Source organism: Corythoichthys intestinalis, chromosome 19 (genome assembly GCF_030265065.1).
Source record: "Corythoichthys intestinalis isolate RoL2023-P3 chromosome 19, ASM3026506v1, whole genome shotgun sequence".
NCBI lineage: Eukaryota > Metazoa > Chordata > Actinopteri > Syngnathiformes > Syngnathidae > Corythoichthys > Corythoichthys intestinalis.
In genome coordinates, this window is record NC_080413.1 from 40,622,688 (window position 1) to 40,638,210 (window position 15,523).

The 15,523-nt window shown below is 38.3% G+C and overlaps 1 protein-coding gene across 5 annotated transcripts in view; it reads left to right on the plus strand.

The window, feature by feature from the left end:
- ube2j1 (ubiquitin-conjugating enzyme E2, J1) overlaps positions 1 to 15,523 on the plus strand; it is a 42,897-nt gene that overhangs the window by 15,573 nt on the left and 11,801 nt on the right. For 4 of the 5 annotated variants that reach the window (XM_057823233.1, XM_057823231.1, XM_057823229.1 and 1 more), the window contains 3 exons: positions 5,607 to 5,712; positions 7,025 to 7,154; positions 12,068 to 12,202. In XM_057823233.1, the coding sequence (XP_057679216.1) occupies positions 5,607 to 5,712; positions 7,025 to 7,154; positions 12,068 to 12,202 (371 nt within the window). The remainder of the gene's footprint in view (positions 1 to 5,606; positions 5,713 to 7,024; positions 7,155 to 12,067; positions 12,203 to 15,523) is intronic. The other variant, XM_057823234.1, reaches the window with a different exon arrangement.

Here is a 15,523-nt window from a genome sequence, read left to right on the forward strand (position 1 = left end):
CCCCAAAAATCGCAGCAATATTTTTTTCCAATATCGTTCAGGCCTACTATATATATAAATATATATATACATATATATATATATATATAATATACTCTTGAAGTACCTCCTGTTCGGTTTAGACATTACATAGGCACATCGCTTCATTATTTTGGGCATTCGCAGAATGTTGATCCTTTTTTTAAAGTTGGTCTAAAACCACCAAATCTATCAATTAGACCAGTGGTCCCCAACCTTTTTTGCACCACGGACCGGTGTGATTTGGGCCTTTTTTTTCATGGACCAGCAGGGTGACCACTGACCACCTGTCCGATTTTAGGACAGACACTCAGACTTTTCGGTGACGTGTCCGTCACAACCCATTAGCCAGACGCTATTCGTCCAGCTTTTAAAGAAAATGGGCCGCGGTTCAGTTTATGTGACGCAACTCAGCCCAATGGTTGTCATAACTGGTCTGTGATTGGCCAGTTAAAATCGTCCTCTATCATTGGTTCAATAAAATGTAAACAAAGCTTCACGTGTGGCTGTCTGACATAATTTCTTCACCCAGATTTTACAACAGTGCAAGCACACAAACCAAATTGGCGGAAATCTTTTAGCATTGAATGGACGAAAGAGCACGATTTCCTCGCCAAAAGCAGTTGAGACTCGTTCCACGATTTCTGCACGCTATGCCGGTGTGATGTGGACGTGAGCGGCATCGGCAAAGCGGCCCTAGAACGTCACGTGAAGAGCGCAAAACATAAATGAACAAGGCAATCTTCCTCTTAAAAAAGGGTTCATTCTTTGAGCAGTTCAATGTTCACATTGTTTTTACACAAAAACTATTGTTCTTAAGAATTTTGATTGTTACTAATGTTACTTGTTAATACCGTTGTTCTGCCAAAATATCTACACAGGCGAAACATCTACCAGGGGCAAATTTGACACCTTGAGTACTACCGGTCACTTTCAGCTTGTTTTATTTGGCTGCATACAGGAAGAATGTACTAAAAATGCCTTAGGAAAATACTTAAACGTAATAATATCAAATAAGGGTGGTTTAAATACACTAATGTGGTCAACAGATAAACACTCTGCTTTAGGGCTGCAGCTATCGAATTTTTTAGTAATTGAGTAATCGACTGAAAATTCTATCATTTAATCAAGTAATCGGATAAAACTTTTTTTTTTGGTAAAGAGCAATTATAAATATACATGAGAAAAATTAATCCCACAATTAAGACATTTAATCCAATATTGAACCATTTTCAGTCAATCAATGTCTTTATTTTTGATGTACATTGTTGAAAACAGCCGACAATTGCATCTAAGATGTGACTAGAAAAAAAATTAACTGCTTTCACTCAAAAAAACTTATAGATCTTATAAAAAAAAAACCACATTTCTTACCTTAAAATGTAATTACACTTCATAACACACATCACTTGAAAGCTACGTGTTTTTCCCACGTGTTTCAATTTAATTTCCATTTGTGTCAAGCTATTTTTAACTTCTAGTTCAGTTTTAAGTTATTCTAAACTAGGGGTGTGACAAAATATCGAAAGGTGATATATCGTGATACTTTGTATCCCAAAAAGTTATCGATATGCTCCTGCCAAGAATCGAGAGATCGTTTTAAAAAGGTGTCAATGTCTAAAAAACAAAAAATAAAAACTACCCAACAAGTTGCTACCAGAATCTTCCACCATAATGCTGTCTCACTTAACTCTAAGGCTGCATTGACGGTGCTCGACGCTGAATCCATTTAGACTGGGAACTTTCATTCATTCAAAACCAGAGCAGTCACAGTCATTTTGTCTGATTTCCAGGTCATTTCCTGTTGAGTTTGAGTCACTGGAATCATTTGGGTGATTCCCAGGTCACTTCCTGTTCTGTAACGCAAAATAAACAGGAAGAGACCCATAAAATGCTCCCAAATCAACAGGAAGTAACTAAAAATCAACAGGTAAATGACCTTAAATGGCCCAAAATTACCTTCCTACTATTGCCTGGCATTGGCTGCCACTACCAGTCATAGACGTTCAATCCGTTTGAAGTGGGAGGGAGTTCAAATGGATTGGACGTCTGCTAGTGATAAACTCATTCCTATTCACAGCAGAAGCTTGTTTTTCTGTTTATTAGTTGTTTGTAGAATATCCTAGAATGATTTCCTGACCAATGTATCGATAATTGTTGTATCGCCATATCGTCAGATCATCGTTATCGTGAGCTTTGTATCGCAAATCGTATCGTATCGTGAGGTACCAAGAGGTTCCCACTCCTAGTCTAAACTGTAAGTGCTGATAGGATTTTGAGTTTTACCAGTGTTCAAAATAAATGTATGATACCTGCTGTATTGTAGCACATTAGGGACCAGTGCTATTTGTTTTATTCAGCAATGACTACTTAGCTAAAACTGATAGTTAGCTTTATTATGTTTTAATTTTACACCCTCATCACTCTATAGCTCTGTGTTTTTACAGATTAAATCAAGCCTGTATGTAAGACACGTTAGCCACGCATCGACAGTGGTCATAATCAATAGAAACCTAGTTCTCCGAAGGGCTAACGTTATGTGAGCGAGTCACAGTAACGTTATATTTATTAGTGATGAGAAGTCTACTGCTTAAAGATGGCGGCTGTTTACTAATGCTGCCCAGACGCGGCCGAGTCTGTCATTTCTCATCTAGTCCTAAATACATGCAATATCTATGAGACGCATCGGACACTACCTGCTACCACACTAGCATCATGTGGGCGTAGTTTTTAGCAACGTCGTCGTAGTTTGTAGCGGCTGTCGGCTGCGGTAAGTTTTTTTCTTTTTTTTATTGCTTCGTCCTCTACGCACGTGACGTCAGCGCGTTGTCCCCCATTAAAAGTAGTCCGGGAAAAACGCGATGCTTAGAGCTGGCAAAATTAAACGATTCCTCGAGGTGAATAAAATTACTCGGATCAGTTTTTAAACTCGAGTTGCTCGGGTATTCGTTTCAGCTCTACTCGGCTTTAAAGCTACCACAAGAAAACACAATGCATAAAAGCTATCAGAGGAAAACACACCAAAATTATTTTGATGCAAAGTAGAGGTAAAAAAAGACTCAGTAAAAAAGAAAATAATAAGTACTCGCTGCTTTTAACTGATGTGCGCAGGCATAGGTAGACGTTTCGCTGTGTAGCATATTTTGGCAGAACAGTTTCGAAATAAGATTTGTTCATGGGTAAGTTGCAATTTGAAAACACTGTAATGTACTGTAAACTAAATAAATTGTCCAAAAAAGTTTGACCTTCAATTGATATGTTTTACAAACCGTGCAAAGCTTTATTGTTGATGAAAATACACTGCAAGTCTGACTTTTTTTTTTTTTTTTTTTTAAATGTCCTCCATTTTGACCTTATGGAAATGGTCACCCTGTGGACTGGCAATGTGTGGCAGAAAATTTCAATGAATATGAAATGACGCGACGGGGCTAATAAACAAACATTAAGTGCAGGGAAAATATAACTCGCTGTACGCCGAATCAACCTTTTTTTGACAGCGTCCTCTCTGAAAACTTGACGGCAAATATCCTTGGTCGCATGCATAAAGAGTTCTTCTCCAGTTGTGAATAGTTTCTTGGCTTTAGGGCAGCACACAGGCAACAGCAGCTAACCTTACTGTTTACATTGACTGACGCTGGGCTGCTATTGGTGTGCAAACACCCTAGTAATGGTGGCCAACCACGAGAGAGCGACGTATACAAATCTATTCGGATTAGTCAATACAGGCATATTGTTGTGTTGATAGACACAGGCCAGATTGCAGTCATTAAAAAATTATTATTTCTCTGCTGCCCGTTAGCAAATGCGCCACAGACCGGTACCGGTTCCCGGCTCGGTGGTTGGGATCCCTGTATTAGACGATTAGTTGATTGAAATATGATGTAAAGAAAGTTATATTTTTGTATCTTCACCACCAGCCATAAACTGCAAAAAAAGTCTTAACAAGAATGTGTCTAGTTTTTAGTAAAATAATAAATGAATAACATCACACTTGCTACAATCGCTTAAAATGTATCGTTTCTGTAACATTTAAAGCACTGGTGTCAAAGCCATTCCACAAAACAGGGGCAGGTTTTGCTTTCAACCAATGAAGAGAACACCTTTTCACAAATCTGTTCTCTTACAAGTGTATTCGAATGATTGCAGGTGCTGCTTGTTTCAGCAGTAAACTGTTTCGGTTGAAATGATATCTTGCACCGACTTGGCCTTTTGTGGAATTGCTTTGACATCTGTGTTTTCAAGGCTTATTTTAAAACCATTTTTCCTTGTTGCATTGCCAGATTTTGATTTTTACTTGTGGTGGAAAACACTCGGGTGACTTGAAGTTCTGCTCTGAGACCCCCAATTTGGCCAACTTTCAAAATTGTCCGATATCCATGTGTGATACATCATTGGAAAGCTTAAAACGTCAATTTTCTGGGGGAAGAAAAATTTTGAAAAGGAGGGTGTTCAATTTTTTTTTTTTTAAACAGAAAAACCCTATCTGGAGGTGAGAGCATGAAAGAGCAGAATTAACAATGCCATGACTTTAACAAGATATTATCGCGTACTTACCTTTGTTCGTTCCAAAAACTCCATGTAGCATGTATCACTGAATGTCAAGACACAGCTGTGAATGGCCACAGCTGGATTTTTGGGGGATTTTGTGGGTGAAACATGGTAATATAACAAGGGTCGCGATGCAGAAATCGCAGACATCAAGTAGTGTTTGGGATTTTCTTTTTCATATATTTACCCTTTTAAACTTTTTATTTTTATTTATTTTTTGTTTAGATTTCGATTATTTATCATCTAACATATCGGAGAAAATGCAACAGTAACAAAAAAATACAACTAAGTGATAGTTATGAGGAAGATCCGTGACTTTTTTACAGATGCCATTTTTTTCATTGTGACATCATTTATTTAAAAGTTTAAAGTATGCGAGTGAATAATTTTTTTAAAATCTTTTTTTTAAGGAAATATTAGACATCAATTAATGATTCAAAGCTAAAAATGACACATTTTGAATAATAAATATATTTCATTATCTTCGTTTTATGGCTGGGTTGAAGCAAAAGTGGTTGCGTGATGTCTAAACAGAGGTTTCAAGGGTAAAACGGACAAAATAAAAATAGTTCGGGGGCTCAATGCACCATGAATCTGCTTTTGCAGCATAAAGACATATTGTTCTATCAAACACAACAGTTGATTTGACTTAAAATGCAGTAGTTTCTTTTAAAAAGGAGTGCCAGAGCAGAAACTGCTTTTTCAGTCTTGTCTGTGTTTTCCGTCTTGTCCTGCTACTATAAATGACCTGTATGTGCTCAAAGTGTTTACAGTTAAAACCAAAAGGTAAATGAAATAAGACAACACTTTTCCCTCACCATCCGAAGTTATGTCAGACTGATGTCTCTGTGTGCCCTGGACTGGCTGTTAGCAGTTCATGGTGTAACCATTGGTCAGCTAGGATAGCACCCATGTCACCCTTACCAGAATAAGTGCAACGGATGATGAATTATTAGTTTTGATTTTATAATTTTTGCTTTTAACTATCTTCATACCTATCACATTTTTGTCATATAATGTTTGCTTTGTTTGTCTTTCAGTACGAACTGCTCTAATTGCCATAATTGGATTTATGCCAACAAAAGGAGAGGGTGCGATAGGATCTCTTGATTATACTCCAGAAGAGCGAAGGGTACTTGCCAAAAAGTAAGTTTTGGACATAAATGCTTTCCAATACTGATTTATTTGCAGGACCTAAAGTGCTATACTTTTGTGTTTATATTCTCACTTTTCCTGGTTAACATAATGTGCAAAAATGGAATAAAGGAAAAAAACATCTTGTTGGTTGTTTAATATGCAGTGATATCAGTCCTATTTTCCAGTTTTTGCAACAAGTAATCTCAATGCACAAAAAAATTAAAAAATACATAATGAATTAAAAAGTAACTAAAAATTACATTCAATCTTATTTGGTTCTAAAATCAATAGTATAGTAACAGACTTCTAAAAAAAAACTAAATGTACTTTTTCAAAGTAACTCTATCAACACTGAACATGTGGTAAAACCTTTAGCCACACTTAGGCCTTTTTCAGACTGGCAGCCAAAATCCGATTCTTAGCCCATCCAGATTGAAACTGGATCGTATTTTGAACAGTCACAAAGAACAGAAATCCGATTTTTGCTAGACTGATTGAAACCACATATGGGAGCTAGTTTCATATCTGATGTGGAAAAAATGCTTCTCAACAAAAAAAATTGTTTTGATTGTCCATGGCGCCTTTGTTACCACAGCAACCTGTCAGATGGGTCAATAATGTGTCTCATTCTGAACAGGCCCTGATCCGATTTGGACACTAACTTAAAAATCGTGTGAACGGTGAGACCTAAAAATCGGATAAGAGGGGTAATCCGATTGGAATCAGATTTGCCTGGAGTCTGAACGCAGACTTAGCTAGTCCTCATCATTTGAATTATTAGCTTTTAAGACAGTTGCGTTCATATGCAAACATTCTGGTCGATTTATGAGCATCACGTGATTGTTGTAGCCTTAGGTGAGGACATGGATCTGCTCCATGGATTCATATCACAACCTGTAACAAAGAAGTTGGTCTCCTGTTGTCATAATTAGTCTCTGATATCTCCCTGCATGTATAACGGCATGGTAGTTATAGGTCTCGCTGTGCACAATCCTGCAATTTTAATTTGATTTGATTATTAGTATACTACTGCATGCTGGGATACAAGAAACAAAAACAACTTGGATGGAAGAACTTGTCAAAACAGCTCCTTCGAGAAATAGTTATTGGTCAAAGAGCAAGACCAGTTTTGTATATCTGAGATGAAAAAATTAAATATAATCCACATCACAAATGGATGATAATGCCGGATTTTGGACTCTCTTAACTATTGATTGACAACTTGTGCCAAAGTGACAAATGTTGGGAATGATGGTCACTTTTGATCTGTTTGATATGATTCACCTAATGTGAACCTTGGTTCTATTGGACTCTGCTGCAGGTCTCAGGATTTTTGCTGTGAGACGTGTAACTGTTCATTGAGCTCAACACTCCTGCCTCTCAACCCCAACAGTGACATCAGCCTAGAGGACCAAATGGCAAATGAGCTAGCTCACCAAATTAACTTCAAGGTAGTGTTGTCACGATACCAAGATTTTTGCTAGAACTACTGGACTGTCTCAGGAAATTAGAATACACAATATTCTAATTTTTTGAGACAGTCCTGTGTATATATACAGGACTGTCTCAGGAAATTAGAATACACAATATTCTAATTTCCTGAGACAGTCAGGATATGTATATATGTATATATGTTACAGGACTGTCTCAGGAAATTAGAATACACAATATTCTAATTTCCTGAGACAGTCAGGATATGTATATATACACAGGACTGTCTCAAAAAATTAGAATATTGTGTATTCTAATTTCCTGAGACAGTCCAGTATACCATGGTAAAAAATGAAAAAGTAATGAAATGATAGCTTCCAGCTAAACAGTCTTCCTTTGTGTTTATTGAACATAGACCGCATAAGAAAACAAATTGAAATAGTTTAACAAAGCGAAAAATGTTATGAGCATTTTTAATAGCAGGTGACCGATACAGGATTTTCAAAGGCCGATAGCGCTTGGAAAAAAAAAACAATCAGTTGATGTCTGTAGCTGATTTTCTAAGCCGATATACTTATCCAGAGTACTTTGATCATGAAAGGCAATTGAAACACTCATTTATATAATTGTTAGAAGTTAAAGTGCGTACAACAGGATAAAAAAAGTCTTAAATAGCATTATTATGTGAATTAGAATAATATTTTGAGACGTTTTGACTATTACAAGCATACAAGCCGCCGATCGCTGGCCAGAAAATGCAAGCCACTTCCTTATTAAAACGTTTGCCATGATCCCAGTATTTGATAAAATACAAAACACAATGTCAACCTTCAATTAATTATATTAGCTATGCACTCAATACTTTGTCGGGAATCCTTTTGCAGAAATGACTGTTTCAATGCGGCATGGCATGGAGACAATCAGCCTCTGGCACTGGATTTTTCGATAGCGGCCTTAAGCTCATCCACAGTGTTGGGTCTGATGTCTCTCAACTTCCTCTTCACAATATCCCACAGATTCTCCAAGGGGTTCAGGTCAGGAGAGTTGGCAGGCCAATTGAGCACAGTAATGCCATGGTCAGTAAACCATTTACCATAAAGCTTTTCAGCAGATGGAAGCATGAAGTTCTCCAAAATCTCCTGATAGCCAGCTGCATTGACCCTGCCCTTGATAAAACACAGTAGACCAACACCAGCAGCTGACATGGCACCCCAGACCAACACTGACTGTGGGTACTTGACACTGGACTTCAGTCATTTTGGCATTTACTTCTCCCCAGTCTTCCTCCAAACTCTGGCACCTTGATTTCCGAATGACATGCAAAATTTGCTTTCATCGTCCAGTGCTGCTTCTCTGTAGCCCAGGTCAGGCGCTTCTGCCGCTGTTTCAGGTTCAAAAGTGGCTCGACCTGGGGAATGCGGCACCTGTAGCCCATTTCCAGCACACGCCTGTGATGTGATGTGATGATGCCTGGCTCTGGATGTGATGTTTCTACTGCAGAGTCAGTCCACTGTTTCTGCAGGTCCCCCAAGGTCTGGAATCGGCCCTTCTCCACAATCTTTCTCAGGGTGCGGTCACCTCTTCTGGTTGTGTAGCGTTTCCTGCCACACTTTTTTCTTCCCACAGACTGCACTGAGGTGCCTTGATACAGGACTCTGGGAACAGTCTATTCGCTCAGAAATTTCTTTCTGTGTCTCTTGCTTGAGGGTGTCAATGATGGCCTTCTGGACAGCAGTCAGGTCGGCAGTCTTGCCCATGATTGCGGTTTTGAGTAATGAACCAGGCTGGGAGTTTTTAAAAGCCTCAGGAATCTTTCGCAGGGGTTTTGCGTTAATTCGTTGATTCAGATGATTAGGTTAGTAGCTTCTTTAGAGTACCTTTTCATGATATGCTAATTTTTTGAGATAGGAATTTTTAGTTTTTCTTGACTTTTTTGCCAAAATCATCGATATTAAAACAATAAAAGGCTTTAAGTTCTTCAGTTGTGTGTAATGAATCTAAAATATATGAAATTCTGTTTATCAGTACATTACAGAAAATAATGAACTTTATCACAATATGCTAACTTTTTGAGAAGGACTAGTTTATCCCTGATCTCCCATCAACTTCTCTCTCCTCGGCTCAACGCGAGCAGCATGTCTTGTCGTACCGCAGCTCAATAGGCTACAAGCGGCCGGTGACACTCGAATCGGGCTTTGGTCACAGTGATCGCGAATGTAAACGTTCAGTGTTTGCGGCTGTTGTTCACTTACCGACATCAACATCTACAGCCAACTCTAGCCCTAATTCTCTCGCTTCTTGTCCCCCTTTTAAAAACTTCCATCATTTTTTCTCGTTCACCTCTATGACCTTCATCTCTTTTTCTTTTCTTTTCTGCGCACCCGATTTATGACGACTCGTCATGTTTACAGTTTATTCAATGACAGATTTTATTTCCCGCTTCAGGGCACGTACTTTGTTCTGTCTTCACTAAATGCGCGATTGTTTAGTTTGACAGACAGCGAAACGAGCCAAAAGTGGATTTAAAAAACTTTTTCTTCACTCTTGACAAATCTGTAAAGCACACATACTCATGCTCAAAATGACACACATATCAACAATAAACATTTCACACAGAACAATTGGTCATTTAACGTCCCTTTAGTACAACCCATATGTAAATTAAGTAAACCAAATCTGCCCAACAAATGTATGCACACAAATGTCCGCTGGCTTGGATGCTAGAAATGCTAACATTTTCACACTTCTCTCATAGTAATTCCCTAAACATAACTCTACAAACAGTATCTCCAAACTTATCTACAAATACCTACACCAACATACATCAAATGAAACAACTCACAGCCTCATGTGGGCCGAACCAGAACACAGCTGTCCTTTAGCAATGTCAGACACGTCTGCTTCATAGTCAAAAAAGGCGGGAGTTCAGCCACACCTAACGCTGCCACCAGAGGGCATTATTTTATGGAGGTAGATTTGTGTCTTTATTATTCAATCAAAAAAAAGTTGCTTCAATCAAATAAAAAGTTGCTTCCATCAAAATATATATTTTCAATCGGAGAAAAAGTCACTTCAATCAAAAAAAAAAAATGTCTTTGAATGCAAAAATAAATTTGAAACTCAAAAAATGTATTCGAAAACTATTTTTCTTTGATTGAATTTTTTTGGGGGGGATTTAAGTCAAGTTTTTTTTTTTTTTTGATTGAAACAACTTTTTTGATTGAAGTAATTTTGCGTTTGGACCACATTTTGGCTAGGACATTTGTGTCCTAGCGGGCACTCACCGATGTCACACCCCCGTAGCGGTGCCCTATTTTCGGCTTGGACTCCATCAGAGACCGATGGCTGGATGGAGCCCTGGTGGCCATTATTCTTACTTCCTGCTTTTATGCCATTGGCGTAGTCACCTGCCACTCAAACATGTCGGAAGTAGCGTTGAAGTTGGCTCTTTGTGTCAAAATGATTCAATCGAAAAAAAGTGCCTTCAAACCTTTTTCCACTTCAAAAAAAAAAGTGCGTTCAAAACTTTTTCCACTTAAAAAAAAAAAAAAAGTTTAATACTTTTTGCTTTTCAAAAAAAGTGACACGTCAATAAAATATATATATATTTCAAATAAAAAAATATTTAAAAAAAAAAAAAATTTTTTTTTGCAAAAGGTTTTTTTCTTTGATTAAAAATAGTTTTTTGATTGAAGCAACTTTTATTGGGATTGAATGATTTAGACACAAATGTCCTACCCATAATATGGCTCAAACACAAAAAGGATTGCTTCGATCAAAGAAAACAGTTTCAATGAAAAATGAAGTGTTCAAATGCGAATTTCTGAGTCTCAAATATTTTTTTTCACATTCAAACCTTTTTTTCGCCGATTGAATGTTTTTAATTTTTGATTGAAGTGATTTTTCTTTTGAAAATATATATTTTTTTGTTTGAAGCAACTTATTTTTTGATTCAATAATAAAGACCCAAATGTCCGAACGCAAAATTACATTACTTCAATCAAAAAAAAAACAGTTTTCGAATACATATTTTTTCATTCATTCATACATTTTCCATGCCGCTTTTCCTCACGAGGGTCGCGGAGGTGCTGGAGCCTATCCCAGGTAACTACGGGCAGTAGGCAGGGGACACCCTGAACTGGTTACCAGCCAGGTAACTACGGGCAGTAGGCAGGGGACACCCTGAACTGGTTACCAGCCAATCGCAGCGCACAAGGAGACATACAACCATTCATGCACACACTCATACCTACGTACAATTTAGAGTGTTCAATCAGCCTACCATGCATGTTTTTGGGATGTGGGAGGAAATCCACTCAGGCACAGGGAGAACATACAGGAAGGCGGAAGCCCGGGATTGAACCCTTGATCTCAGAACTGTGAGGCAGACATGCTAACCACTCACCCACGGTGCCGCCAATACATTTTTTTGAGTTTCAAATTTATTTTTGCATTCAAACACATTTTTTTTGATTGAAGCAACTTTTTTTTGGATTGAATAATAAAGACACAAATCTACCTCCATATTATTTGACAAATACAAGACAGTACTTTGTAAACAAACCATCACATACGTAGAGTGCGCCAGAGCGGGGTCAAACCATTCTCTGCTAAGACAAAGGGGGAGGGGGCATTGTGCAAAAAAAGGAAAAAAAATATATATAAGAAATATTGAATATGTTAAAGTTTTTAAGAATATATCGAGTAGAACATAATATTTAATCAGACAATGATTTAGATAATAAAGAAATATGTGAATGCAAAGTCAAATAAATTAAGGGTCATTCAGGGGCCCCTATGGTCCTGAGGCCCAGGACAACATACCCGGTTGAACCCGGCAAAAATAGATTAAATTAGTTTTTAAATAATTTATTAATCAATTAGTTGTTGCAGCCCTAATTGATTGTAAAATGATGTACGTGTGTTCATGCAGACAGAGTCAAATTTATCAAGTAAAATGGCAAGTGAGGGTGAAGATGCCGGCGCTGAGGTTTCCGATCTTACCCCGGAACAAAGTGTCTCTAATTCTTCAAGCCGCGAAGCTGTTGAGAGCTCTCTGACGGAGCAGGTAGGTGTTCTCTCTGTCAATACACTTAGGCTTTTGCTAAATTCCATGATGGAAATCATTTTACATCTGCAATGTAAAAGTGACAGTTACGGTCATTAGTTTTTGCCTGAAATTGATAAACTTTTATACATTACACGTCACTTTGAGGTAAGGAGAACAATTAGGGTGCTTTCACACTAGCACTGCTTGGTCCTTAATAAACTGACCAGAGTTCTTTTACCCAGATAGTCATTCACCTTTGTTCTTGTAAATGTGAATGCGCATCCAAACTGTAGTACGGGTCAAACAAACGAACTCTGGTCCGCTCAAAGGTCGTGGGTCTCGGTGCGCTTTAAGCGCACGCTGCTTCGCTTATGAATGCAAGAGGAGCAGGGTGCGCTTAGCAACGTCACAGTTCCATGGTCGCTAGAGGGAGGTATTTCATCTTCAATTTGTCCAATCAATGAGTGCGCCTTTCGTCCATGTGATGCTACTCTGAAAGTTCTGTTGGCACATTGTAAATGTCGAACCTTTTCAACAAGTCATTTGCAAGTGCGGTTGCAAAAAAGCTCTCCAACTGGACCCTGGTCCTCTTAGTCTAATGTGAAAGCGCTCTTAGTAATGTTAAATGTAACAGCTTCAATGTTTTCAAAATAAACATTCTGTGAAAAATTGAAAAAAAATAAAATAAAATAAAAAAATAAACAACTTCAACTGAAGTTTTGGAAAATGTGCCTGTTGCACCACTATATTTGTTGAAATCAAAATACAGGTAATCCCTGGGTTACGATGACTCTGCTTCTGCAATTTCGACTTTATGACGCCGGAGTCTCCACCATTTTGTCTCCAGTCCCTTTTTTATTGTACCTCAAAGTATCCTATTTTTTACTCCACTTTATTATAACGTGTTCTGTCCTCACTAAACGTGAATTTGTTCAGCTTGACAGACTTCAAACAAGGCAATTGTGCTTTTTACTTCCTTCTCTTTTGACAATTTGTAAAGCTGTAACACACATATGTAGGGCTGTCCCAAACGACTAATTTTGTTCCGATTAGTCAGCCGACTATTTTTACGATTAGTCGACTAATCTAATAATTTAAAAAAATATTTTTTTTAAACTAATTTAGCAATTAATTTTTTGTTGATGCTTATCAATTCACAAAGAATTTGTAGAACCCTAAAATAATTTTAGCGTTCTACAAATTTTTTTGTGCACTAGTGCAAAAGAATGGAATGTAAACAGATTCAGAACTTTACGTCGCCTTTCCAACATGATTCAGAACAATTCTTAAAAAAACACCTAGAATTAATATTATAGTACTACATATTATAATAATTATAATAATTATTCATTGCCAATCAGATTTTTCATAAAGGCTGTCATTTTAAAGGTATTCGTAGTGTAGAATCTGAGTTCTGAAGTATGTGGGATTAACTCCAGAAATCGTTATTTATATGACGATCATGACATGCTTTTATTTTGAAATATTCACCTGAAGTACGTTCGCTAAACAGCTAACTCCAGCTTTATACTCCGCAAAAAAAGCACTTTTTGTCATTGCATGTAGTGTCAGTGATATTTTTTTTTTCGTTTGCAAATGCTGTTACTCAGTGATTTTTCATGTTTGAAGTGTCACCTTTTAACCGCAAGTTTGCTTTCACGAGATGACTGCCAATGTTTTATAGCAGGCTAAAGTAGGTTGCCTTTTTCCCCCAGTCACCTCAGTGTAGCAGTGCTAACGTTACAGTGTTTAATATAGATCCATCCATCCATCCATTATCTTCCGCTTGTTCCGGGGTCGGGTCGCGGGGGCAGCAGCTTTAACAGGGAAGCGCAGACTTCCCTCTCCCCAGCCACTTCATCCAGCTCCTCCGGCGGGATCCCAAGGCGTTCCCAGGCCAGCCGAGAGACATAGTCTCTCCAGCGTGTCCTGGGTCGTCCCCGGGGCCTCCCGCCGGTGGGTTTAATATAGATGTGTTTTCTTATTTTGTATGTCTGAACTTTAATTCTACAGTGTGTTGATAAGAGAAAGGAACTGGAGTCTTATCAGCACGCACGCACCAATGTATGCACGCACGCACGCGCGCAGCATAAAACGCAGCCATGAAAATTACCGCCATCATTTTTATTTGCCGTGCGATAAATGGACGGCTAAATGCATATCGCGACAGGCTTAGCAACTTCAATAAAACATGTCGTCAGTTAGTTAGATGGACTTACAAACTGGGTGACGGCGCTTTAGGTGTTTATTCACGGCCGATGTGCAGCCAAGCTTGGCATTGAAGAGACAGGACACAAGAGTGTACCCTCCTTTGCTTCTTTGAAATAAGTCAATGTTTTGGACACTTTGGTGCGCTTTTCTGGCTTTGTGCCGCTTTCCCCGCTTGCATACAGAGTGTCCGACATTCTGAACTTTCCACGCATATATTTTTTTAACCCTTCATTAACCGTCGAGGAGATGTTGTGCTCGTCGACGGATTTACGTCATCAATGACGACGTAAGTCTATGTGAGTCTATGTCGACTAGTCGGGACAGCTCTACACATATGTACACCTATGTTCAAAACTACATGCAATTTAACAATAAAACACTTAACACAATACAACTGGTGTTCAAACGTCCATCTACTCTGATCAATATGTATATTTAGTAGATTAAATTAGCCTAACAAAAGTCCGTTATCTTAAATGCTACAAGTTCTAAGGTCTTTACAATTCTCATAGCAAATCGCTCACATGTAACCACAAACTGTAGCTGTAAACTTAATTACAAAAGCATACACAAACATATGTTAGCTTAAACAAGTTAAAGCCTTATGTGGGCCAAACCGGAGCACAGTTATCCTGTCGGACGTCATGCAAGACGACAGTCCGGCCAGACCCAACGCTGCCACCAGAGGGCAGTGCATCCTCCATCTTGCAACAAAATACAATACTTTTGCATTGTTATTTTGGAGTACTAAAAGGGTTCATTCCGACTTACGATGAAATTTGGTTTACGGCGCTAGCATAGGAATGGAACTCGTTTGTAACCCACAGACTACCTGTAGTGCAAACATCAGGTTTTTTGTACGGGCACAAATGGACAGATAGCGAACAAATCAGGCTCTAAAAAGAAGTTGGGCGTTGGAGTAAAGTGGAATTGGTCGCACTGATACTTTTTTGTAAAAGAAAACAACAAAAAATTGTGTCAGTAAAATGAAATAAGTCACAAAAAGCAAAGTATACACTAGGCGTCAATTTGAATAGCAACTGGTAGTACAAGCTTGCAAGCAATGAATTAATGCAGACATGTCCAAAGTGCGGTCCGGGGGCCGAATCCGGCCCCCAGCCTCTGTCA